The 26,040-nt window shown below is 50.4% G+C and overlaps 10 protein-coding genes across 12 annotated transcripts; 5 read left to right on the top strand and 5 right to left on the bottom strand.

Moving 5' to 3' along the window:
- Positions 1-246: 246 nt before the first annotated feature.
- Positions 247-3,770, top strand: J3458_002292 (uncharacterized protein). 3 transcript variants are annotated; one of them, XM_007813662.2, is made up of 8 exons: positions 472-553; positions 634-982; positions 1,045-1,191; positions 1,252-1,361; positions 1,421-2,135; positions 2,244-2,389; positions 2,447-2,623; positions 2,722-3,756. In XM_007813662.2, the coding sequence occupies exons 1-7, from the start codon at positions 503-505 to the stop codon at positions 2,564-2,566; spliced, it is 1,638 nt and encodes a 545-aa protein (XP_007811853.2). In that variant the 5' UTR covers positions 472-502; the 3' UTR covers positions 2,567-2,623; positions 2,722-3,756. The 3 variants fall into 3 exon arrangements, with proteins under 3 accessions (XP_065979122.1, XP_007811853.2, XP_065979121.1); XM_066117231.1 differs by having other exon boundaries at positions 247-553; positions 634-1,191; positions 2,447-3,192; positions 3,470-3,770; XM_066117230.1 differs by having other exon boundaries at positions 1,045-1,361; positions 2,447-3,192; positions 3,470-3,756.
- Positions 2,810-3,403, bottom strand: J3458_002291 (uncharacterized protein; the record flags this gene model as incomplete). The annotated part of the gene is made up of 3 exons (XM_066117229.1): positions 2,810-2,925; positions 2,979-3,183; positions 3,257-3,403. The coding sequence occupies 3 exons, from the start codon at positions 3,401-3,403 to the stop codon at positions 2,810-2,812; spliced, it is 468 nt and encodes a 155-aa protein (XP_065979123.1).
- On the bottom strand, positions 3,475-5,246 carry J3458_002290 (uncharacterized protein; the record flags this gene model as incomplete). Its single annotated transcript, XM_066117228.1, has 2 exons — positions 3,651-5,246; positions 3,475-3,625 (listed from the first exon to the last, which is right to left on the bottom strand). The coding sequence occupies exons 1-2, from the start codon at positions 4,058-4,060 to the stop codon at positions 3,475-3,477; spliced, it is 561 nt and encodes a 186-aa protein (XP_065979120.1). The 5' UTR covers positions 4,061-5,246.
- A 6,095-nt stretch (positions 5,247-11,341) lies between these two features.
- J3458_002289 (uncharacterized protein) lies at positions 11,342-12,091 on the top strand (the record flags this gene model as incomplete). The annotated part of the gene is made up of 2 exons (XM_066117227.1): positions 11,342-11,824; positions 11,921-12,091. 2 exons carry the CDS (start codon positions 11,342-11,344, stop codon positions 12,089-12,091), a joined length of 654 nt encoding a protein of 217 aa, XP_065979119.1.
- A 1-nt stretch (position 12,092) lies between these two features.
- On the top strand, positions 12,093-13,755 carry J3458_002288 (uncharacterized protein; the record flags this gene model as incomplete). Its single annotated transcript, XM_066117226.1, has 4 exons — positions 12,093-12,564; positions 12,632-12,947; positions 13,029-13,348; positions 13,421-13,755. The coding sequence occupies 4 exons, from the start codon at positions 12,093-12,095 to the stop codon at positions 13,753-13,755; spliced, it is 1,443 nt and encodes a 480-aa protein (XP_065979118.1).
- Positions 13,756-15,165: 1,410 nt separating this feature from the next.
- On the top strand, positions 15,166-15,729 carry J3458_002287 (uncharacterized protein; the record flags this gene model as incomplete). The annotated part of the gene is made up of 1 exon (XM_066117225.1): positions 15,166-15,729. The coding sequence occupies one exon, from the start codon at positions 15,166-15,168 to the stop codon at positions 15,727-15,729; it is 564 nt and encodes a 187-aa protein (XP_065979117.1).
- Positions 15,730-16,062: 333 nt separating this feature from the next.
- Positions 16,063-17,805, top strand: J3458_002286 (uncharacterized protein; the record flags this gene model as incomplete). Its single annotated transcript, XM_066117224.1, has 3 exons — positions 16,063-16,135; positions 16,241-16,663; positions 16,733-17,805. The coding sequence occupies 3 exons, from the start codon at positions 16,063-16,065 to the stop codon at positions 17,803-17,805; spliced, it is 1,569 nt and encodes a 522-aa protein (XP_065979116.1).
- Positions 17,806-22,790: 4,985 nt separating this feature from the next.
- mxr1 (peptide methionine sulfoxide reductase) lies at positions 22,791-23,505 on the bottom strand (the record flags this gene model as incomplete). The annotated part of the gene is made up of 2 exons (XM_007813666.1): positions 22,791-23,140; positions 23,229-23,505. The coding sequence occupies 2 exons, from the start codon at positions 23,503-23,505 to the stop codon at positions 22,791-22,793; spliced, it is 627 nt and encodes a 208-aa protein (XP_007811857.1).
- A 924-nt stretch (positions 23,506-24,429) lies between these two features.
- J3458_002284 (uncharacterized protein) lies at positions 24,430-24,795 on the bottom strand (the record flags this gene model as incomplete). Its single annotated transcript, XM_066117223.1, has 1 exon — positions 24,430-24,795. The coding sequence occupies one exon, from the start codon at positions 24,793-24,795 to the stop codon at positions 24,430-24,432; it is 366 nt and encodes a 121-aa protein (XP_065979115.1).
- A 194-nt stretch (positions 24,796-24,989) lies between these two features.
- J3458_002283 (uncharacterized protein) lies at positions 24,990-25,532 on the bottom strand (the record flags this gene model as incomplete). The annotated part of the gene is made up of 1 exon (XM_007813667.2): positions 24,990-25,532. One exon carries the CDS (start codon positions 25,530-25,532, stop codon positions 24,990-24,992), a length of 543 nt encoding a protein of 180 aa, XP_007811858.2.
- Positions 25,533-26,040: the final 508 nt, after the last annotated feature.

The raw sequence follows: 26,040 nt of genomic DNA, 5'->3' as shown, positions 1-26,040 counted from the left end.
TCTCGTGGGGGGTTAGATGAGTTGACAAGTCAATTCGCCAATCACCAATCAGCATCAGACCCTGGCTGGGTTCACGTTACATCCTCATCCTGGTGTCATCCGGCATCTTATATTTCCGTCCCTGGGCCACCGCCAAACCGGGCTTGTCACCCACTGACACCTTGTACACATGCCGAGAGTTAAACCTGGGGTTCGGGACATGGAACTCTTTCTATTCGGCGTGCGCCTGCCGGCCCCGTATAATACAGGGAACTGGGGCCGACTCGTTGTCAAGAATCAGCTGTTTTGATCTCGTCGGTTGTCGCTGATTCACTGATCGTTGCTCGGCTTGCGGCGCCTCCCTTGTACGCCATGTCTTGGGTCGAACCATTTGAGGCATTGGCCCGAGTCCGACGTCCTTCGACAATTGACAAGTTGGCACTACCGGCCCGTCATAAAGCCCATTGCCGTCGGTTGAGCGACGTCGATGCAGACAATCCTCCCGCTGGCCAGGGGAGCATCCATGGCGGAAAAAATCCTTCCTGTGGCCAGCGCCCACATCAACACCGATGCGGTATGTTTACGCCCGCGAACCACAACCCAATCATCCATCACTTGAGGGAACAATGGCATTCTTGGCTAACCGCGCTGCAGAAACAGGTGGAGACAAGAGTGGTTACCGGCGACGAGGCCTTCAACGAAGCACTGTTAAAGGAGCCACCGACGCCCTGGAGCAGGGGCCAGCTTATGATTTATCTCTTCTCTCTGGTTGCCTTCTTCAACAGCACCGTCAACGGCTACGACGGCAGCTTAATCAACAATTTGCTTCAGAACCCGTCTTTTATTGCAAAGTATAATGGGTCCAACAGTGGAATCTGGGCTGGTATCGTCTCATCCATGTACCAGATTGGCAACATTGTGGCTCTTCCTTTCCTGGCTCCAGTTTGCGACCACTTTGGCCGGCGGGCTGGCATGGCTAGCGGTTCCGCTATCATCATCATCGGTGCGTTCAATGTTGGTGCGCCCCGAGGTTGCTTTACGCCAGCATTGCTAACGGGGAACCAGGCACCATCATTCAGGGAACTAGTGATGCTGCCGGTCAGTTCATGGGAGGTCGCTTCCTTCTCGGCTTTGGAGCATCGTTGGTAGCGACCGGTGGCCCCATGTACGTGGTTGAAGTCAATCATCCTGCGTATCGTGGTGTCGTTGGCGGTAAGTTCATCTAGCGCCGCTCCAAAAAAAAAAAAAAAAAAGTTGCTCAACATGTGCCAGCAATGTACAACACCCTGTGGTTCTCGGGATCAATTCTTTCATCGGGAGCAGCGCGAGGGGCTGCAAACGTCGGTGGCGACTATTCATGGCGTCTAATTACTTGGCTCCAGGTTAGCACGCCCACCCTCATACTCAATCTCATCTCGACCATATCAACTAACAAAGGCAGATTCTCTTCCCGTCTCTCGTCCTAATCTTCTCCTTTATACTCCCGGAGTCCCCAAGATGGCTCTACGTTCACAACAGAAAGGAAAAAGCCAAGGCCATGCTCGTCAAATACCACGGAAACGGAAACGAGAGCTCCCCGTGGGTAAGTCTCCAACTTCGTGAATACGAAGAATGCCTAAACATGGACGGCGCCGACAAGCGCTGGTGGGATTACCGTGTTCTCTTCAGAAAGGGAAACTTTTACCGCCTATGCTGTAACTTGATCGTCTCCGGCTTTGCGCAACTTGCCGGCAACGCCGTGCTGTCCTACTTTCTGGGCTCCGTCCTCGACTCGGCCGGTTACACATCGTACCTTGCCCAGGTGAATATTACGCTCGTAAACAACTGTGTGCAGTTTTTATGCGCCATGTGCGGAGCACTGTTGGTTGACAGGGTTGGTCGGCGGCCGCTGCTGCTTTTCGCCTTTACTTCGTGCACAGTTGTGTGGCTGGGCATGACGATTGCGACGTCGCAGTTTGCCGCGTCGTACGCGGGCAAGGATGCTGGCGGTGCATATGTGTATACGAATGGGGCCGCCAGTAAAGCCGCGCTGGCTATGATTTTCTTATTCGGCGCTGCGTTCTCGATTGGTATCACGCCAATACAGGGACTGTACGTTGTTGAGGTTTTGAGTTTTGAGATGAGAGCCAAGGGCATGGCCATGTCGAATTTAGCGGGTACGTATCTCTCACCGAATACTAGGCTCAGTCTTGCCCCCGGGGGTTTTTTTTTTTCGTTTTAACGTGTTCCTTCTCTGCTTTTTTTCACTGACAAACTATTTACAGTCAATCTTGCCGGCTTACTCAACCAGTACGCTTGGTCAGTATCCATGAAGAATATTGGATGGAAGACATACATTATCTTCACAGTCTGGGACGCAATTTCCGTCATAATTATTTACTTTACATTGCCCGAAACAAAGGGTAGAACCGTATGTGGTTTCCATCACACGTTTAGTTTGATGTGTACTAATGCCCATTTGCTACAGCTCGAAGAGTTGGATCACATCTTTGCAGCAGAGAATCCTGTCAAGGCGTCCACATCAAAGAAGGAGACTCTAGTCAGCCGGGACGGAGATGTAGTCGAGATCAAGGAGGCGTCAACTTGACTGAGGTGAATTCTTCTCTCCGCGGCAAGAGCGAATCAAGTTGTGCAGAAATTTAAAGTTTGTCCTCGGCCGTTCAACCGTTTTATGCAGACCGTGTCTGAAACATAGGTTGACCGTTGTTGCCCCGTACATAATAACATCTAATTTATTTCTAGTAGATCAACCGCAATGCGATTCCTACTAGCGCGAATAGTCTATAAAAAACAGGAGGGGTATCTAAGGAAACTATATACTTCACCTACTCTAAGCATTACATAGCCCCTTCGCAACCAATGGGGGCGTTGAATCCGCATCGCCCCAGTCAAAGCTTGCTATCAACTTGCCAACATTAGTTGACTCGTCGGCCAATATATAATCCTCTTTTGCTAGAGTCAGCTCTACTGCCAACCACTTGACGCATACTTGGACTCACCTTTGGTCGGGAAATACCACCAACTGTCGGAACGAAACGCATTGTTTGTAAGCTGAGACAAGACGTCAATCCACGCCTGGGGGATGTTAGCTTCCTTCTTTTGGATTTCTTCGCTTCGCTTTTCTTTTCTTTTAAAGCGGCTAGGATACAAGCGTACAGTCGACTTTTCCTGATGCATATCATGCTTCGCCGACGAAATATAACACTATTATTTGTTAGTTGAGTCAACCTCTGAAGTAGATCCCCCTCATCATGATGCGACGGTATATATAAGTCACCTTTGGATGATCCAAGTTTTTTTGCCCGTCAGGACCACCACGTGGCTTGCTAGCATCGGCTGCATTAAACGTGTTCTTGATTTGGGCCCATTCTATCCTTTGATACCCCGTATGTTGGGACAGGTATAACTGCACGGGCGCCCACATCCCACTACTTTGATTCTTATTCCATATCACGACGACTCGTTCCCAGTCACTAACGACCCATGTCAGCCCGTTTAGGAACTTGTTGCAGTCCGTGGTGGGATATATTCCACCGCCACCCAAGTATACGCCAGCACATCACGGTTCATGGTAATGTAATGCTTGATGTATGCGTACCGCTTCGCCGGGGTCAACAGCACAACCCTCCCTTTCTTCTCGTCCCCCCTTTACAAATACCGGAGAAACTTACAAGGGGTGCCCGAATATCTTATTCGGAATAAATCCGTCCTTTGTATAAAACAAATTGTACGCAATCCTAACCGCCGAATCTCCGCACCTGGAATATGAGAAATACACGGGGAACGACGGCATCGGGCTTCCAAGCGGCACGCCGGGGTTTCGGCAATGGCATCCGGAGTCTGGCCACGCGCACAGTTCCGACGGAGCCGCTTGGGTGCCGTTCACTATGGCCCACGAAGGAATACACGGTGCCTTGCCCACTGCCTGGCCCATCAGGAACATGGGCTGCGCCTTCATGGCGAGCTCGATACCCGCCGTGTTCAACAAGTAGTCCATGTCGGCGTCGGGTATGGGTGTCACAGCGGCTGTTGTAGCGGCCAGCGACCCGAGGGTCAAGGCTTTCCGGACCAAGTCTCGCATTTGGGGCTCAGGAATACGGGATTGCTTGGTGCTATGAGCCAGGAAATGGCCATCAACCTACGAGACGGCGATGGAAGCTCGGCGATGGCATTTTATTTAAACACTTTCTCTTTGTTTTATCTACCATCTATAGAGTAGTATTCTTGCAAATCTACTGAGACCTGTTGGGAAATCATGCGACAAACAGGCTGGTAGTAATGCGAGGGTGTGGACTGGCTCCATGAGCCTTGGGCGCCAGGTGTGCGTCGCGCATGAACCCGTCAGAATGCATGTGTGAGCCCGTGACAGTGCGTTTGGCCTTTGCACCTCGTGCGTGGAGGCGGTACAGATTGGTGGTTATTTTTTTCGGAGCCGGACTGACTAGTGATTCTTCATGTCACCATGTTGAGTGTTCACGTGGTGGTTGCGTTTGTGATGGAGGTCACCCGATGCGGCGGGCGGGAATCGGCACGACATTTTGCCAAGAACATACAAGTTGCGACCATTTTCAATAGGTCGCTTGGTTATGTACATGCTAGTGTAAAGCTGTTGGGATTTTGCGAGGTGCGCCAGAGTGCTCATCGCTCAACCTCTGTGCTAGTGCCGAGGAAGTTGTGTGTGTGAGAGCGTTCTGGTTCTGAACCAAAATCACTGGGACTGGAGGCCGAGGACGAGGAGCAGAGACTTGACAGCGGAGAGAATGTCAGATAACCAGGTTGAGGACCTTGTCCATGTCAGCGCCCAAGACGTCGAGATCAGAATAACCAAGAAGCCTGGTGAGGGCATTGGTGAGTCCGAGGTGAATGTCCTTGAGTTTGCTGTCAACATCGGCCTAATGCTCTTTATAATCTTGTTCTTGCATGGCTTGCAAGTCACCAGAGGCAATATCTTGGTCGGTCATGCTGAATGGATGTCGAACGTTTCCACCTTTAGCAAGAAAGTCCTTGAAAATAACCCGAGATAATATGCTTCAGACCTTTTATTTCGTGGTCTTTAGAAGGTCTTGAAGGCTATTCGACATCCCGTACTCGCCACTCTTCCAGTAAAACTCTTCATTTACAGCACAACTCTACGCTTTTTTTTTTTTTTTTTGTGGCCCTTTGACCTATGCCACTCGGTAGAAATCAAGCTATAGAAGTACCAATGATGGGAATCTGACGACAGAAAGGACTGCAGACTTTACCCGGAGATGAAAGATGGAGATGCGACGAAAAAAATAGGTAAATCTCAGCTGCCGCGTGCAATAGTGATCCCATCACCATATCTCTTGTCAACCAGTTAGTCCATGTAGACCGACACTCCCTTGAAAGCACCAATACGAATTGGAACTTGTAGCCTTTTTGAACTTCCATGTAGAATGCTAACTCTATCCTCTTTGATCTGGTTGCGCCGAGTCTTGGCGCCTCAGACGAAGGCAGGTCCAGGAGCGTCATAGTAAGTAACAGCCAGTCTGGTTCCTCTGTACAGCTTCTTTCATTCTGGAAAGGACCTTCAGTCGATTTTGCGCGCCCCAAACCATTAATCTCACAAAATCCAACTATAAAAGGAGATGAAGGCCACTCATGACCCAAATATGAAGCGTTTTCCTCTTCCTCAGCAAACAGGGTCTGGCGTATTACCCTGGCCGGGTCGAGATCGTGACTAGACCTCTCCGAAAGGCTTTATCCGTAACTTGGCCTCTGTTTTCTTGTTTAAAAAAAAATGATTGTTACGTTGGATACTTATCATGGTAACATACAACAATGCTCCCACAGCTTACAATACAGAGAGTCGAGAGTCCACAACAGATCACATCGACCGCAACGACCTACAGCAAGCCACTGAGACATTTTGGACATTATGAATCAGCCTGAGTTGGTAAAGAAGTGCGAATCTATGTGCCGTCTCATGCTCACCCTGCCGCCACCTATTGCTAGGGCTTTACTTGGCGGTTGTGGCAATTCGTCCCATCTCAACTCCACTTAATCATCGTGTCTGACGGTGTTTCTAGGCAAGATCAACAACCGCCCAGCCTGTTAGATTAAGCACGACCAATGACGGCAGACGAAAGGTGGATGACAGGTATTTCTTTAACGCGCCAAAGGTGCCTCTATGGATCTCTTCGCTGACTGCCGGAGGTCGTCTGGTGCCTCCGTTCCTAGGATCCTGCCATGACAATCCCATGTTCAGGCTCGAGCCATATCCCTCCACCAAGATGACATGGAGACGTCTGTGATGCTAAGCTGAGTTAAAGTGATGCCTAGTTTTACCCTTCCGTTTGGGACGTTTGTTGTGTTCACTGAAAATGGAGTCTTGTATCCTCTTACTCTTTTCCATATCCAGTTCCTACATCCGAGTGCAAACCGAAACTCTTGGCAACTGTCGTACCTAACCTCCATGTATCTGCCCCTCATGACCATTGTGATTCGGCGGTATTGGTCCTGTGAGTTAAGTTGTGCAATTGTAGCATAACTCGGCTACTATAACGATAAACTCTTTTATTGCTGCAGGGCACACGATGCTGAAGCGGCGGCATCAAAATCCGACACTGGCAGATTAATAGCCACGTTAGGGCCGGTACCGTATATTTTCTTGGCTGACACGTGAGCGATACCTTGGGAAACCAGAAACCCAACAGATCACTGCTCTGTTGTTCGGAACACTGAGTTTGATGACAGAATTTACAGTCGCTGCTCAAGCTCTGGGTAGATACTGCTGACATTTTTGACCTGTGCCTTCTCCTTGGCACTGGTAACTACCTAGGTAGTACAAAAGGCATCTCCAGTCACGCCGCGAAATCTCTGACAAAGTCTACCATATCCAGTGGTGGTCCAACTGAGCTGGGCCTATTCTCGCATCCTTTCCGACGCTACATAGCTCGCCATCACGGCTGCAAGTTGCCCATGGACCGTTCCAGGGTGAGCATCGTGGGATATACTACATGCTAAAGCTTTGTAATGAAACTCAATCTTACGTTCATACTTTCTGGAATTTTGAAATTTTTTTGCCGAATACCGGTACGGTGATGCCAAAATGTAACACCACACCAGCTGTACTGTGATTCCCATCAGTATCTGGATTAATCTCAGTGGCGTTAATGCAGGGTAGCAGATGCAATAAGCGTGGTCCTATCCAGAAAATCCGGTCAGATATCACTGGGAACTAATTATTCTCAAAGGGCACATAATACATATATGTATCCTGAGCATCGAAGCCTGCAGGCTCGTCATCTTGGCGCCTCAGGATCTCTCAAAGCTAGGTGTGTTGAAAAAGTAAAGGCCGTTCCATTGAGGGGAAGAAGGAATATTCAAAACCAGGTTTGGAGATAGCCAGTCAGTGGCCCAGAGTAAGGGATCAGATATTTAATGTTCTAGGGTGGAGGGTAATGTCTGGGCTCATATCCCTGAACATCAACGGTAATGCTATCGGCTTCCATCGTCATCATCATAGTTTCTCATCCATGCCGACTCATACATGTTGGACTCTCCAAAGAGTCGTACAAGGATATTGGTGTTTGACATGACAGCTTTACGGCTCAATGATGTTTGATGCTGGTGTGCGGAAGCAACTCTGTCATGGGGCTCGGTAAAGGATGTCCTATTCTCCGAACATCATGCCGATAAACGACTTCACACCGTGTTTCATGCTCCAATGCTTGATTCGCTGCCTCACCTCAGGTGCTTATTTGCTTGTCGATCTGTTGCTTACAGCAGCCCATTCAGCTCCCAGTATGACTTGGCTCGCTGTATCACACTTCCTACGTTGCATCTTTCCCGAGATTGCACACCGCTATTTCTATGGCAGGGCTTACATTGGCACATTTATGGTATCGTCAGACTCATTTAGAATTTGAAATCTGCTGATAGAGGGAGTAGTGAGGACGCCAAGAGTCCGCATGGCACAACAGCCCAGCGTTTAGGAGCTTAGTCTTGGGTAGAATATTTAGATTAGTTCATGCATGAACAGTTCGAGGTTGTGTGCGAGTGGCCATCCTCAGATGCAAGGTAATAAGCTGCGAACGTTGTAGCCCTCAAGTCCATGGCGACGGTTAAGGATTTGCTGTTTCGCAAGGTTGCCGACATAGACTTGCCAGCCCCTGCCGAGGTTCAAATTCGACTTAAAATCCAATCATATCAAGTTATCAAGTTGCATATGCATATTATTTGCAGGTAGCACAGCGTCAATCACGTCGACCAATAGACGCCAACTCTGTCAGCTTACACTGGCCTCAAGTCCGTATCAGCCTTCGATGTAGTCGAAAGGGAGCTGACGCGTCGGTTGTCGCGGCTTTGTCAGACCCGCCCCCACCCGCTACTAGAAGCATCCCTATGACAGAGTTTCGGCGAAGTTAGTTAGCGTGCTTGTATCCGGTCGGATGTTGGGTAATGATTAACAGGGCTGAAGGCAACGCGATTTAGGGCGATTGGATAGTTTAGGCTACGGAGCCAAGACCTGGCTTTGGACCCCACCATCCACCGTGAATTAGAATTCGTGCCAAGCTTTCCTGCACTTGCTGGAAGGGCTGAGTTGACTGTATTCTTAATCGTGTTCATAAACACGTTGGAATGGGCCGTGCCATCTCTTTCGCAATCGGCTGCGCGACGCGTGGCCCCCGTTAACATTGCTCCGTGTCTCGTCATTTCGGGTCAGATTAGCGCGGATTCTGAAAGTTGAAAGATGAGACGGTCAATCGATGTTGTGTCCATATACATGAAGATGCATGATTCGCCACGCCAGAGCAACAGTCGCAACTGGAGTGCTGCTCTCTGGCTATCCGCAGCCAGCGAAACGCTGGGCGACTCTGGAGTAAGCCCGCAACTCCGATTTCTCTCCGGAACGAGCTTAGGGACCATGGAGAGTCTGGACGCAATTCGAAGGTACCCGAGTTTTCTCCCATGTGAACGGAAGGGAGAGAGACCCACAGACAACAAGAAATTTGCTCCATTTCCGTCATCGGTACGGGGTCAAGGATGCATCAATGTTGGAAAACCCATAGAGTCGAGCTTGAAGAAGCAATCCCCCCACGGACAATGCATTAAAAGGCGCAAACTCCTCTCCAACCTGGTGTTGAGCACGCAGGGCTATCACCCATGCGTGTGAATCAAAATGCATGGTCCAATATTGTGTTGCCATGTGCGGCTAGTCTAGCCGGCACGCTGCGGATGGTGTGGGAGCAATTCAAACCTTCGTATCCATCCGACCAGTCGGTGGCACAGGGTAATATGCCCCAGCCTCTGTTTCCATGATTCGGGTTGGGTGAGTTACGAATCGCGCAGGAGGATCGTCCATGCCGGATGAGAATTATCTGACGTGTCCCGATAGAACAATCCCGCTCACATGGCTAAAATCGGCGAGCGAAGGGGACGGGGCGGCAAGGCTACAGTAGCGCTGGTCGTGCCGATCGTATGCACCAACTGTTTGGTATTCCATAGAGCAGTGGTTGTTACTCCATAGATGAGATGTTCGGCGCGCTGCTGATTTTTGCGGCGGGCCGCACTTCCATGCACATCCCATCACATTCTCCCTCATTAACCCCAGCCGGCCAGCAAGCCAGCCAGCTTGAAACAGCATTGCCCTGCCTCGAGTCACAGCCGGATGAGGCGCAGACTATCGAGCAGATGGCATCACCAGCAACTGCCCCATAAGGGAATCAAGACGGGCGGTCGGACCTTGTGGCGTGAAGGCGCAGTGGGAGAGAGGTATCTGTGTTGCCCTCGGTAATATTATGTGAACAAGGAGCAGTGTCGATAGCATGCCGCACGCCCAGGCCAGTTGACAGTGAACACTTGGCATCAGTCAACCAAGACCACCAAGACTCATGTTCTTTAAGAGACCTACATGTGGATGGTGAGCTTGGCGATGCCCCGTCTCCAACAGTCCTGTAAGGGACCTCGCGTCGTGCATTCGTTACGGGCAAGTCAATGGCCACCATGAGAAGTCTCGATAGTGATTACGGAGTACAGAGCTGTAGAGTAGATTCCTTTGGGCAGGAAACGGCATTGACGGCATTGACGGCATTCCGTACAAGCCGCACATGTGTATCTGTCGTATGGATGTTTGAGAATATCGTCTAGAGCAGGCCAAAAACATGCAGCGCCAAGAAGAAAACATCAAGTGTCCTCCAGAGGGTAAGAGTGTTCTTCGCACCTGCCCTTACTTGACCTGGCACATTCCCTTTTGGTAAGGGCTAATGACAAGGCGTATTAGTTCCTACGCATCTCTTGTCCACCACTTCGTGACAACTACCCGCAATAATATCTCACGGTGACTAAAGGGACAGTCTGCATCAATTGACTCCCCGTTCCGTCAACATTAGACCATTAGTGGATCAATTGCTGTCTCCTGCCTAGTTCCAGCATTTGCAGACCAATGCCCGATATGAAATGCTCCATCCAAAAGGCTTTGATGGTTGCTGACTCTGCCACAGCCCAGCCAGGTCTCCTAAGCTAGCGGCGGCCCACTTCACGATCCCTGTCCTCGGGTTTCCAGCATCGATCCAGTCATCCAGCTTCGTTTTTCTCAAGTTTGCCGTTCTTCCGCTTTAACCATCCATCCACTTCAAATGTTGGGTTTCTGCCCACCTCGACAGGCTTGGTGATCATCGCAGTTCTGTTTTTCTCGTACTTCGTACATCTTTGCCCTCGTGCTCCGTCCTCAATGGTGTGGGGCAGGCCGTTCGTGCCTTCCAAACGAACCGCCTTCTCAGCACCCGAGTAACAAGAAGAGGCGCCGAGCGCGGGGCTTTTTGGCCTTCCCCATTCCTCTATTATCAGTCCTTGGTTTAATCGTCAGTTATCAGTCTCAGGCGACAAGAGTGAACGTTCAACACTTTTTTTTCACTGTCTCCAGATGCGCGAAGAAATTAATACCTGCCCCATGACGACCGTCATTTTACGTTTCTTTCAATATTCTGTCATAATCGCGAACCATTTGCTTTGAGGGTGTCCCTTTAGTTTTGAAGTCTTGACAGTGTTCGGCTTACGCTGTGGCATCTCTTTGGCCCGTCGTCGGTTTACTTTTCGTCTTCATCATGTCTACGGCCAAGGCCACCAAGAAGAGTGCCTTCTCATGTGAGCCGTGCCGCAGGCGCAAGGTACGTTTTTATATCTTCCGGGTCTGGTTGTTTGTGACGGCCAACGGACGATGACCGATGCATGCACAAATCACAATCGCACGAAGACACGCATCCCAGCCGGCTGTTGCACCAACCTGATTCAGCTCCTGCTTTGCATGTTGTGGACGGATTCACTCATGCGCTCTGTTTCTGGGGATAGGTAAAATGCGGAGGTGAACAGCCCATTTGTCAGCGGTGTGCTGCTCGCAATGATGAATGCATTTACAAGCTGTTTGTCGCCCCCACCATCTGCAACTGGAAAGTTGTTATGCCCTAACTTCAATTTTAGAAATCCGACATTGTCATACACTCAGCGGCTAGAAGAACGAATTAAGGAACTGGAAGATCAGGTTGTCAATCTTACGAAGTCGCCTCCGTCACTCGCTGGCTCGTCCCATTCGAGCCCCCCAGTATCAGGCGTTCAGGATGTTCCGTCACAAACCAGTCGGCATGCCACTGATGAACAGGGTATCGGCCGGAGCTTCAGAAGCTTGAAGATTGACGACAAAGGAAGCATCACATACCACGGTGCTACTAGCTTCTTTAATCTTCCAAGTGATCGAACTGGCCCTGGCCCATCCGATATGCCATTCTTGAACCCATCGTCTTCGGACACCGACCTTCAGAGACGAGAACGCTTAATTCACAATGCATGGCACCAGCGCGCTATGGAGAACTTGAACGAGATCCCTGTATGTTGTTTCTTGCTTGTGAATGCAGCCTCGTCGTGACTTCGGGGCTGACATACACCGCTGACATACACCCTGAGTTGCTAACTGGTACGACAGGAACCATTTCAATACCTTCTCAATGTTCATTGGTGCTGGATACAACCGCTTTTTAATTTCATCTACCGCCCTGTATTTACACGTAGGTTTATCCAGCTAGTTACTGCTCAATTTCAGTGCCATGTACGACGTTTCCTCGTTGCATATCTCTTAGTTAACAATGGCAGGTGACATGCATTCCATGGGGCCGTATTACTCACACACGCTTCTTAATGCTGTAATTTCCCATTCAATTCGATGGGGCCGGAGCGACCCATCAACCAAACGACTACTTGACGACTCCTACCAGGGCGGCCTCGTCTTTGGTAAACATGCCAGAAGCATGCTTTTTGAAGAATTGAACAATGGAGTTTGCACAATTCCTACGATACAAACACTCCTCCTCCTTAGTGCGCAGGAGTGTAGTCAGGGCAATTCCACACAGGCTTGGACATATAGCGGAATTGCCTTCCGGTTGTTGGACCATCTTGGCATCTGTGTGGACAGCCAGCGATTTCCTGGCTCCGTTCCCTTAAGCGATGAGGAGCTCGAGATTCGTCGACGCATCTATTGGGGCTGCTATTTCTGGGACAAGCTTATATGTCTATATCTGGGACGGTCTCCCTCCTTGCAACATACAAACATTTCGCCATCCCATATCATGTGTAAGCATCTTTCGCTCTCGACGATGGGTGTGCAAACGAAGCTGGCTTGCTGACTAGCGCCTCACAGTTGATGATTCGGCCGAGAATGACCTGTGGGTTCCCTTTGGTATTCCACAGACCGACCCCACGTGGAAATACCCACCAACGACGGCTCATTCAGCCTCTTGCTTCATGAGCATGTGTCGACTGGCAGTCATTTTCAATGAAATTCTGATCCATATGTATGACCCGCTGTCGCAAAATACCGACGCTGAAATCCAAGAGTGTCTCAACTCACAGGAACCCCTGTTGCATCAGTGGTGGGATCAACTGCCAGTCCACCTCAAGATCAACCCTATTTCGTTGCCAAATCTGGCTCCGCCATCCCACATTGTGACGTTAAAGTACGTATTTCTTCGCAAGATCAGCTCTAGACGGTGCAATCAACTCGATACCGAAACCATATACCTAACACTGGACAACAGTTGCCTTTATCATGCATTTAAAATCTTGCTATATCGGCCAATGATCACCGGAAGAGGCCAACGTGAATGTGAGGGCCCGTCTCCGGTCCAGCGATATCTAGTGGAAAGTGTGACATCGGCGACATCCATCATTGCAATATTCGACCTCTTTTGCAGGACTTTCACTATGAACTACTGCGTTTTATCACTCGCCTACTGTGTCTATATCGCCTCATCTATCTTTCTACTTCAGGTTCAAGCTGCTCCAGATGACCAGCAAGCAATGAGAAAGCTCACTTACTGCATCCAATGCTTGCGGCAAGTGAGACAAATTAGCCCAGGTAAGATGTAGTGGATTTTTCGCCTTCTTCAAATGGACCCATGTCATTTACTAATTGGACGGCTTAATATAGTCATAGCCTCCGCGCTGAATAATATTAATAAAGAGCTCACCGCCGTGGGCATTACAGTAGGGCCCTCTATGCAGCAAAGCCCTCAGACGCAGCCGTCCTCGTCAACAGGATCGAGCGCTCCTTTGCCTAGTGGCACATACCAAACATCTGCAGATATAGGCAGACAAATCCCTATTCCATCCCATCCAGTGTACCAGCCATCCTTCAGCCACAACTTTGGTCCGGACGCAATGTCCATGGAACCTGGCGTCTTCGAAGCGATGTCAACCCTGGAGCCACTTAGCATTCGGGTTGGGACTATTCCCCAGTCGGAAAATCCACCTTCTTTTGGATAATGTCCACGATACACTGCATTGACTCAAAGAATGCTTATAGAGGTACACTATTTTTGAAGCACTTATGGCAAACCCGTGTTGTGTTGACGCGGAACATATGTTGCTGTCGGTTTCATGGCTTCTCCATCATTATCAACCCCAGTCACTGTCCTAAGCACCCCCCTTTCTCGGTATTGGGATTGCAAAGACTAAGTGTCAGGATTACACATATTCCGGAATTTGATAACACGAGTCTTGTGAAAGCAGAGGGGAAGTTGCTTAGGTATGAATTACAGTGATCGGCTTATCAAACAAATATCCCCGCGTGGTACAACGCGTCAGTGTCAGCGACAGAAATCTAACTGGACCGGCAGTTTATAGAGTAGCATGGCGAGGAGGAATTTTTCTATGGCCAGTCAGGCTACGAGGTCTTGCTTAGAGTCTGCAACAGCGTAGTATACCTGACGGCTCGCCAAACTGTTGAGATCAAACAGTGCAGTTGGTGCTGCTGGCGGGTAACATATTTAGGAATTACTCGGCACGAACTGAGCATCAAATCCACACTCGATGACCAAGGTGATATCTTTTTGAAATGGCAAAAGCTCCTTTGGCTGGAGAGTAATTCGGGTGATGCTGGGCGGCCCTGCCGACAATTCAGAAGCAGCGGCAATTGGTATATACCATCATATGGATCGATGTATGGGCATGTTGTGTCTGCGATCAACCTGTTAGTATCCTCGCCTCGCAGGGCCAAGTATGCCAGTTGTGGCTTCGAATAACATGATGAATATGGATGAAATTCATTGGTCACGAATGGACATTCGTGCAACAGATAAATGGGAGTCGCCTGAAGCAGGTGGTCATTGCACATTCAAAGAAACTCGGAACTTGTCAGACAACTTCAAACCTCACGATATTGTCAAGGTAGATTTCAATAGAGGCGACTTGAGCCACGATGCAGTGTGAGGTCTGTAATGATTTGACACTGAGCTTTATCATAAGAATTGATGTGATACTACGTACCTAGGTAGTTAAGCATGGATTACTCAAATGCGGGATTCTCTACCAGGCCAGCATCGTGGTCGTGAGACTGGTCTCGGACAACGTCCGTCGCCCGACTCAGGCACGACCAGCCGGCTGGATTTCATCTTGGCCTTAGAAGTCAGCATCGTCGCATCAGTATATATTTGGAACAGATCCCACCCGCGCTGGCATCCTTTCGTTCGCCCAAAAGATAATCTTCTTTGGCACCCCGAGGCAAAAATTGGGCAGCATTCTGCCACACACGACTGACACAGCTCGACACTCCATGGCTCTAAACAATCATTAAGGGAAAGCCATGAGGCTGTGGTGCCTGGTGGCCTTGTGGCCCGTGGCGCTTTAGCTTATCGAGGCTGAGCCGAAAGCGCGGCGATTGAAGAGCCTGCACTAATGTTGGGCGATGACGGGACAAACGTGGCCGTTGGCCATTGTCAAGTACTACCTACGTTACTCCGTATACGTTCTCATATTGCTGCATTTCATACTTGCGAAGATACAGACTCGTTGTGTCTCACTGGAGAAAAACGAAGGGGTATTGGAGCGCCGACTCCGCTGGACACGACTCCGCTGCACTGGAGGAACATCGACCCGACGGGCAGGCGACCAGACGACCCTGATGACTACTTGTTGACCATGTCGGCTGGGAGGCTGGGAAGGCAGACGGCGCATGAAAAGAGAAAGCAGGTCCGTGGGTGGCAGTGGCACCTGCTTGGCTTAGGTGCTGACGCCGGCTTATGCGTGCCGGTTAGCCAAGAATCGGAAAGGGGGCCGGAGGCTTCTGGGCTGACTAAAACTTCTCCAGCATTCGGCGAGATGAGCAAACGCCAGGCCTCGCCTCAACGGCCCTCAAATGGTCCCGAATGGTCATGGCTGCATCGAGCATCGCCCCGCCGACCCTTAGAAGCGAGCCAGGTCTGGAGACAAAGCAGCTTGCGGGAGAGAAGCTCGCTCTAGAAGCCATGCAACACGAGGTGATATATGTCAACCATCGACTACTCCGTACTCCGTACTCGAGCATGGATTAGTTCAACGACTTGCAGCTCAGCCAACTTCAATTCCCCGCTCGCGACACTGCATTCGCTGTGACTCGCTCGCTCGCTCGCTCGCTCATTCACTGAAGCAGAGAATTGCTATGGGACTGCAGGAAACAGGCCAAGTTTCTACCCTGAAACATAGCCAGCACCCTTAAACCTGATCGATGGATGCTTGTGCTCGCTTGCAAGCAGCGTGAATCGAGTGGAACCTCCCGCTTTTTCTCGCAAAGCGCCCCTGAAGGCAGTCATTACCATGCGTTGGCCGCCTCTCAACCTTTTTTACGCATTTACCATTGTTGTCATTGCATTTGGGTCGATTCCAAAAGGTGAGCCTCAAGGATATGAAGGAACAATAGAGTGGTGCCTTGCCTTGTGCCGATATTGGCAAGGTGATTAAGCCTTTCGCTAACGGCGCGTCCTCGCAACCACAGGCTATGATGAGGGCGGCTTCGCTTCAGCGTCGGGGCTCAGGTCTTTTTTGACGGACTTCGGCCTCACCAGAGGACGATGGACTGGCGACCCATCTCAGTTAGCCACTCGAAGAGCTGTTGTCTCATCCTTGGGAGTTCTTGGTGCAGCCATCGGAGCTGGTATGGCCATATACGTCACCGATGTCATTGGGCGACTTCGCACCTGGCAACTCTTCACACTTCTGTGGATGACGGGTTTCTTTACTGTCACCTTTGCTTCGGGAAACGTTGGCGTGCTGCTGTTTGCGAGAATCTGGGGAGGCATTGGCGCTGGCGGCCTGACTGTTGTTGCACCGTTGTACTTGTCAGAGATTGCAAAGGCAAAAAACAGAGGCATGATTGTGTCAGTATACATGGTTGTTCTGTTGACAACTTTGATGCTGGGTAGGCCAACTTCACTTACCGTTAAAATCGTCGCCTTGACACTTTACAGAGTGCTAACTTCGTCGTCAGGGTTTTTCATTAGTTACGCCGCTCGCAGGACGATGAAATCAAATCGAGAGCAATACCGAGTTGTTCTTGCTGTGCCCCAGATTCCCGTGGGTATTGCACTTTTCTGCTCACTCTTTTTGCACGATACCCCCCGCTGGCTTGCATCCAAGAACCGGCATGACGAGGCTCTCATTGTCCTGGCCAGGTTGCGCAACAAGTCGATGGAAGATTCCGAGGTCCAGAGCGAATACAGCGAAATGCAGCAAGAAGTGGTGAGCAAGAATCTCATTCTTGCGGACACGTCGACTTGGACCATCATTAAGGAAGTCGCTACAGTACCCACCTATCGCAGTCGATTCCTGCTCGGCCTCGCGATGCAAACATTTGCTCAATGGAGCGGTGGCAATGGCATCACTTACTACATTCCTGAAATTTTCCGTCTGGCCGGTATCACAACCAACCGCGCGTTGATCAACGCAGGTGGATACGGCGCTACGAAACTTGTCTTCACCATGGTGTTTACATGGGGATTGATAGATTACTTCGGCCGCCGACGTTGCTTCATGACTGGCTTAGCCATGCAATGCGCAACACATATCTACATGGCCATATACATGGGAATCTGGCGCCGTAGCAATAACCAATCTGCCTCCGCCGCAGCCATTGCGTCTGTGTTCGTCTATGCCATCGGCTGGTCTATTGGCCTCTGTACAGTTCAGTACCTCTACGGGACAGAAATCCTACCCACGCGTGTCCGGGGAGTGTGCTATTCGATGAATATGATGGTTCACTGGCTATTTCAATTCGCTGTTGTGCGAACCACACCCCCAATGTTTCGAAACCTCGACGTCTGGGGAGCTTATGTATTTTGGGCACTCATCTGCTTCATTGGCTTGGTCGTACTTGGCATATGGGCGCCTGAGACAAAGGGAGTGCAATTGGAAAGGATGGGAGAATTGTTTGAAGGCCCGTGGTACAAGACGTGGAAGGCCAAGTTCAATATCAACAGTGATGAGGAGTCGTTGCACTTGCAAACCAGTCGGCACTCGGTAGTTCACCAGCATGAGAATCGTAATAAGACATCGGTGGGTTGATGGCTCTTTTACACTGAGTCTCCAGTACTGAGTCTGGATTTGGAAATACCTTGGAGATGTGTACATTCTTGGTAGATAATATAGCTGCTATTTTCAGAGATGTACATACTTCTAACATCCTACAATCGCTAATATGCTTCATCTTCGTATGAGGATGATATTAATAAATGTCGGTTTATGTACCATATAATATGATGTGATACGCCTCTTGGTTCTATATACAATGTGTAAGGAGCTATTTTTATAGCCTGCTCTTGCTTCCTTGTACTAGGTTATGTGTGATGAATCTCGGCATAGACTTAGCCTTAGCTTAGCGAGATGATGCTTTTGACACCACTGCCATGCATAATCGCTTCATGTTAATCACACCCTTACTTTCGTATAGGCTAACTCTTCATTTAATGTTGTAGGAGATTAGTACTCAATGCATGTGTGTTGATTAGACTATCTTGGTACCACGTCTCGGGTGGAGAGGAGGCGACGAGAGTAAGATCCACAAGCATTTTATTGGCATGGGTATGGGATTGACTTGATCCTAGCTAGGTGAAAAAGCTAATAATCCGAGGACAATGATTGGATGTTGATTTCTTTTCGTTCTATTTTTCTCTTCGCGATTGAATGCAGGGCTGGTTGAGGTAGAAATGGGCCTGGGGTGACATCTTTTGTTATACACATGATGCGTTATTGTCATTGCTATAATAGACTCCAGAATATATGAGCCCATTTTTCGGGGCGGCGTTTGGGCCTGGAACACGCGATCAATTTCGTCAAATGTACGGCGTTTGAGTTCTGGGATGTAGAAGAAACTCCAGGCCGTAGCAATGGTTGCCAGCCGTCCAAATATGAACCGACCCTGCCCCTTAGATGACCCTCATCTGGAGTGATCATGTAAGAAATGGCAAGGTTGAGTATGATGCCCATGATGACCTGGGTGGCGGTTGCTAACGCCATGGTTGGGGCGCGGAGGGAGGTGCTGCTGGCTTCACTGAGGATGGCAAAGGCCATGGCTCCGAGCGAGGCAAAGTAGACGAAGGCATAGATGGCAGTTAGAGCCGCCTGAACCCACTAAGCGGCACTGGTTTGGGTGATGCCTAGAATACCAATGAGAAAAAGGATAGTGGTCATGAATACCGATTGCGGTTCGGATACGGTCGGTTCCTCGGAAACATTGAATAAGGGATCTTTACTCGTACTTCGCAGCTTCCTCCTCCCCAATAGTAGCCTCGAGAGCAATCAATCCAGCGTCAATATTCACATCTGAAACATAAAGTTTACGGAGAGATCACTTGGCTTCTTCTCTCTTGCCAACACGGGCGAGATACCAAGGCGTCTCCGGAGCAAAGGGAAGTAAGGCCAGGAGAAAAGCGCAGAAAAAGAGTTGCAAACTCAGGGGGGCTCGGTATGCCCAGAGGGATGTCCATTCTCTGGATGCCTTAATAACAATGTTGGATACGAGCTGGCCAGAGCCCAGGCCAAACTGCACACCGGCAGTTGAGATGCTCGGAAGACAACCGGTGCACACTCGGAGGTACCCAAACCGAAATCCAGTATGAGATTAGAGACAACAAAAGCTGCTCTAGCAGTCGAGAAATTGTGCCCAACAATTCCGGCAGTCACATGCGTAGATAAAATGAGGATTCAAGATGGTTTAGCATTGTATAGCATTTCGCTTTGATACTTGAGCAGAATCCAAAAGTTATCCACACGCAATGTGAGAATGCTGGCAATGGAAGGAGCGACATCTGGACGAAAATCAAACCGAGCTCGTCCGGGTTTTGGTTGCTGCTGCGCATTACTCTGTAAGCACCAGCGACACCATTCCTTTGCTAGGAAAGCGCAACCCAACCTGCACCGGTCCAAGGGTCAAATGCATTGTTGGCTCAATCTATGACGGCTTCACTTTTTTTTCTTTAAGCTCTACAAATAGACAAAAAATCCGATACGGCTGTATTCTGACTGCTATATTAAGGTCGGCATTTCCGCAGTTTCGTGCCACGAGGCCACAGAGCCATGTAAACGAACGACCCTTTGCACAAGATTAGGCAGACATCTGGCCGAAGGGTGGCTCTTCTCGAACCGAGGACTATTCTCAAAGCAGTGCTCTCGGTCCATTACTATTCCGACAGCGAGATTCCCCAACGGTTTGGCCTATACACGCTCTGTGGACGCATTATTTACCACCCAGGTATCGTCGATTCCGGGTTGTGCCATGTGCCAAATCTGATCTAAGATGGTGCCGCCGCAGCCCAACTTCATCCTTAGCACGACTTGTCTCATCATCCGGATCTAGCTGTGGATGGTGGCTCCGTCAGGGATCAGCACTCTTCCAAGTCGAGCAACGGTGATACCGTAGTCTCCCCGACTGCTGAGACCGGTGTTTTGTTGAATCGTCGCCCTGGGAAGCGGCTTTCTACCCTCGGAGGCGTGTTAATACTGCAAGCCAGGTCTGCAGAGCACGCAAGACCAAGTGTGACAACAAGCAGCCTAGCTGCTAATATTGCTTGAGTGTTGGCTCAACTTGCATTCAATCTCCCGTCGACCTCTCTAGCTTTGACCCTGCCGGCCTCAAGATACTGGACCGCTTAGACGATCTGGAACGTCTGCGTCGCACCACTGGTGCTGCTACTGAACTTGCGATATCGCAATCACTACCAATTCCCCATGTCTCATCATTAGCTTCGCCTTCTGGCACTTCTGGAAATGGAAATCATGAATCACTCCCCGCTCATTTTCAAGTTCAGCAGCTCGACAATAGTCATATTCCACGATCAAACCAACTCACCAAGAATGACAGCCAGATCTCCGATGGGCTAGTGGAAGAAAAGCTGCCACTAGACAGTATCTTACCAATGCGTATCGACGATATCTTAGAGTGGCCAGTCTTTCACAATACCAGGTCCCAAGTTTTCCCCGTCCATCGATCACAGCCGGATGCCATGGCATCTCCCGCTGGCGAGGCCGCGTCGTTGGCAGCCCTGGTAGATATGGAGTCTCATCGCATATACAGGCTCCTAGACAACTTTTTTCTTTACATACACTGCTAGAATCCCATTCTAGATGAGACCTCTCCACGAAAAATAGCTGGAAAGGCCTTTTCAGATGGTATTGATTGGTCACCAGCTTCCTGTTTGGCCATGATCATTTGTGCTCTGGGCTGTATAGCAACGCCATTAGTCCAAGCCCAGAGACAAAAGTAGGCATACGGGCATATGCTAATTCTCAAGACTTCTTTCAAGCAGCCTAGAAACGCATTGGCATCCTGTGTATCAGATCGGAAATAATTGGTGCGCAATGTCTGTTCCTTTCTAGAGTCTACATGCTTATAGTTTTCCAGCCCATCTATGCGTGGCGGTTCTTCTCGTAAGCACTAGCCGCATGCCAACATTTTCGCTTCCTGGCCAACGCCCAAGACATGTTAACAGAAGCCGTATTATCTACAGGATCAATAGAGAGGGACAGGCAAGACACTCAAGAGGCAGGCTGTCTATTGGTCTGCTTGGAAAACAGAACGGGAGCTGCGGGGAGAGCTATCCTTACCAGATTTCGATATTCACCATTCGGGCAATACTCTCTATCCTCCATTCTTCCCTGCACCTTCCGTGCCTCCGTCGGGATCTGCCGGTGGTCCAGATTCAGACGCCCAACGCTCCAGAGCTTCATAGCTCTTTTATTTGGCGGAAATATCACTCCAACGTGTGACTAGCCGCCTTTGCAGCGAAATGCTAAATTGACGGCAACGCTACTCGTCAAATACAACTTTTTTAGATGTCCTAGCGGATATGACGCCAGAGTATGAGGCACAAGCACAGGAATGGTCTGAGAGTCTACCAGGCAGGGGAGCTGTCGGTACGCACTGCCATTTCGGAAGATAATATTGCCAGGTCTGTCCTACGAGGCAAGCTCATCAATCTTTACAAGATAATCTATTGGCCATTCGTCATAGCAAGTTTAAGTGCATTGTTCAGTAGGCAAACGAGGAGAAGCCCCAGCTAGAAGAGCTTGCCAAACGCGGCCTGGACACACATATGCATTAAATCCATGCCACTAAGCCAGGGTTCTTCCATCGACACCATGGTGGATTATTCATGATCAGAGCTTGCACCCGCAGCGCACTGACACTCTTAACGGCTGCCAAGTCTGGAAGTATAATGCCGCCGAATTGGGACGAGGCGGTTTGTAAGGTCATCGGCATTCTGGCATACTAGGAGGAGGAAGACCGGGACGTAGGCCGATGGAAATCAATAACAGAGCGCGAGCTTGCGTTACTTCGCGAGTGATTAAATGCAAGGTTTGTTGAGGTGCGTCGCCTTTTGCGAGAAATTACCTGTCAAAGCAAATACTTGACCTTTAGTCCTGCAGAGAGATAAAGCGGAGTGATGGGAGCATCACATACATGCTAGACCACGCTATCCCAACAGATCGGAATATCTCCCAGTTGCGTACACATCAGTAAACTGCGGGGGACACACAAGGATTGTGTGGGAGGAGTTCCTCAAGTGTAGGACTAACTTGATTTGCTCAATGTTTCAGCGCGAGTTAGTTGACATCGTTCCCGTCCTCAGAACTGGATGTGACTTTATACCCAAAAGATCCATTCGTGCACTTGACTTAATTCGCTTTCAAACAGCATCAATACAGAGCATATTCCCCGGGACTCCATGCAGTGTTGTCACTTAGTCACTTCAATATATTAGTGCACATGGAGTGTCGGGCGTGTGTCTTGGAATTCTTACCTAACTCAAATGAACACACAACATGTGGGTAAAAGAGGCCATGCCAAGAAGCAATTTTCCCGGGTACTCTTGCTGTCGAGTTGAATTTGGCACAAGACAAAATTGACGAGTGCAGTTTATAAAGCATCATTCTACCATATCAGAATACGGATGAAAATAAACGTCACGGGTGTCTCCAGCGTATGAAGCATACTCAAGCAACACTCTTCTCCTGTCAACGTATACACATCCACCTTACCACCTCCCGGGTCATCACTGCAGCGGAGGAAACGGCCTCAAGAAATGGCTGGGACACTCGTACCCAGCGGGGTTCTTATCCAGATACTCCTGGTGATACTCCTCGGCGGTCCACCACCTGCCGGCGGGCGCAAGCTCAGTGACGACGCGTCCCTTCCACCACTGCTCGTTGACCTGCCTCGTCACCTCCCTCGCCACCTTTTCCTGCTCGGCGTCGTGGAAGTAAATGGCGGAGCGGTACTGCGGCCCCGTGTCGGGACCCTGGGCGTTGAGCGTCGTCGGGTCGTGCATCTTGTAGAAGAACTCGAGGAGCTGGCGGTACGTGACCTTTTCTGGGTCGAAGATGATTTGCGCGGCTTCGGCGTCTGAGGGGGAAACCGTCTGTTAATTTTCTTTCTTTGGTTTTTTCCTTTTTTTGGTCAGAAGGGGAAAAGGGGGGAGAGGAAGACGCACGCCCGGTTTTACCACCGCACACAGCGCGGTACGTCGGGTCGGTGAGGTCGCCGCCTATGTAGCCGACTTTGGCGTCGAGCAGGCCCTTGCCCGCAAAGTGGCGCCGGTAGAGGTGCTCCGTGCCCCAGAAGCACCCGGCCGCGACGGTGCAGCGCTGCGCGCCTTCGGGGATGGCGCCCGGGGCCGACGAGGAGGAGGATTCTGGCGCGACGGAGAGTCGTGTGGATTGGGCGAAGGGGCGCGCGAGCCGGGCGATGAAGGATGGGAAACCGGACATTGCGGCGGGTTCGGGGCGTGTGACGAGAAAGCTTTGGGTGTGTTTGCCTGTTTTCTCTCCAGAGTTGGAGAAGAAGTCTGGTCTTTTTTTTTGGGGGGGGGGGAGGAAGATTTCGGGCGACGAGGTCGAGCGGGAGGCGTTGCGGGCTGCGCAAGTTCTGCTCAGGTGTGCTGGGGCACGAGCTGCTTGGCGGGTTGGTTGAAGCTACCGATTTATGTCAAGTGTAATCGGCCAGAGGGCAGAGCAAAATCGGCCTTGACGGCGGGGTTTGACGTGATGCTGTGTGCCCCGCCGAAATGACAAATCTCGAGCTTACCGCAACTGTCAATTGACAGTTTCGGACGCGGGGCTGGGCTGGCTTGGCTGGTTGGTGGCGGGGTTCTGAGATTCCAAAGAGGTCTGGTCAAGTACCGTATGACGAGGGTTTTGTGGTGCACCCGTGGCCATGACCAGCGAGTTTGGAATCCATGTATGTGCTCGGTGGCCTCTGATATTGTAAATGGTTGATTTGGCGAAAAGGATGCATCGTCATGTCATCGCAGGTGCGCAGACATCTTGCTGCCTTCTATGCCCTGTGCGAGCAAAGGTACATTGGATGGAGGAACCACATTTTGTCATCCATCCATGGTGCCAAGATGAAATCAGACTCCAGGTGACATGCGTTGAAGGAGACACACAGTGGCTGTTCCATGACAAACAGAGCCCGGGTCCCCATATCGTGGGGAGAAGAGTTCATCAAATGTTGTAAATGAAAGTTGTCCTATGGTCTTATTTTCTACATGACACAGCCGAGCTGTACCACTGAGAGGAGTTGGCCTCTTCACTACCCCGATAATCAACAAGGTATCAATATTCTAATACACATCTTTTTCCAGTCCCTCCATCGTATCTTTCTTCGTCTACCTTCGTCCCATCTTGCGCGTTTTACTTTCGGCGGTTCTGGTTCATCATCAGGATCTGAACCATGCGCACGAAAATGTTCAAAAAGTCCAGCTCCAATGAGATGCTCTCGTTCACCGGGTCGCGCTTCATCAGGCCAGCCTGCGCCATACGCGCGTGGTACAGCACCTTCTGGACATCATACAGCGTGAAGCCGCCAAAGACGGCCAATCCACCATACAGCCAGATGTTCTCAGTGAATGCCAGCGTGCGGACAGCCGTGGCAGGGATGAGCAATGGAGCGAAACCAGAGACGGCGACAATGGCAGCGCCGGCCAGGAGAGGGCCGCCAATGTACAGGTACTTCTCCTGCTTGGCGGTCGCACCAACAACGGAGAGCGCGCCCATCATGGCGACGGTGTAGAGACCAGCGCGAGCGAGGAGAGGGACCGGAACGAATGCCAGGAGAGGGGCGATGAAGGCGGCTTGCGTGGCGTTGAAAGCGGTCCAGAGCGCGTACTTGGGGACGTAGCTACAACCATGTTAGCAAGGTTCGGGGAGAAAAAAAAAGAAGGCACATTTATCCTGGCACACTCCAACTAAACTTACTTATCAGGGCTGATGGAACGAGTTCCAATCATGGTGGCAAAGCTCAGTGCCAAACCACCCAATCCCACGACCCAAGGGTTCGTCACCATCAACCGGTAGACGAATCCACTCTGAACCATTTGCCTCGCCGTCAAACCAATGATACCGACACCCAGTCCCGTATGCAAGAAGGTGTTGTTCAGGTACTCCCGCTCGTACAGCGGCATGCCGCCATCGTCTCTCGTCTCACGGTTGAAAACGGCATTGATGGCCACAAGAGTGCCGCCGAATATGGCACCGCCTACCAGCAGCTTGCGCATACCAGTGCCGCTGGAAGCCTGTTGCGTGGCCTCCTGGTAGTATGAGCGGCTGCTGCCACGGGCAAAGGCATTCCGGGTGGCAATTGATGAGACGCGCGAGGTGAAGAAGTTGGTCGTGGGCTTGGCGGGCGTGTGGAAGCTTCGGACAGGCGCGGCAGATCGGAACGCAGCCTTGGAGAGTTCGGGCAGCCGTTGCGCCAGGCGCAGAGGGCTCTGCCGTACACTTAAAGTGAACGACATGACGGACAATAAGTCTGATGTCGCTGTGTGGTGTGTGTGATGAGGGTGTTGATGAAAGAAAACAAAAGAAGTAAGTCGTCGTCGGCAAAGAGACGTAGATGAAGGTCCAGCAAGACAGAGGCTGATGAAAGCATGACGTGCGGCCGGGGCTTTTGGGGACTTGACCAACTCCGAAGTCACGTGGAGACTTGGAACTTGGTGGAACCTTCCGCGCCAGTTTCGCCACTGTCAAGTTGCGTAATAGTACTACAAGGACTAACCGGATCATTTGAGTTCACAGATAAGTTACTAACTAGGTCTAGAATAGTAATAGGTGGGATAGTAGAGCTGCCGTTGTTCGTCGTGGCTTTCCATTGTTAAGTTGTACTTTAATTCGCAGGTTCCCACTTGACGGGCTCCTGTTGAATACACTTCACGGTGCCATCATGGGCTCGCAGGCTACTACTCGGGGTACGTCATGACACGACGATAGCCACCCCGTTCAAATGGTCTCGCCTTGATACCGATG

The sequence above is a fragment of the Metarhizium acridum genome, assembly GCF_019434415.1.
Source record: "Metarhizium acridum strain ARSEF 324 chromosome Unknown scaffold_1, whole genome shotgun sequence".
Classification (NCBI taxonomy): Eukaryota; Fungi; Ascomycota; class Sordariomycetes; order Hypocreales; family Clavicipitaceae; genus Metarhizium; species Metarhizium acridum.
The sequence above is the reverse complement of the archived record's forward strand: the minus strand, read 5'-3'. Positions and strand labels throughout refer to the sequence as shown.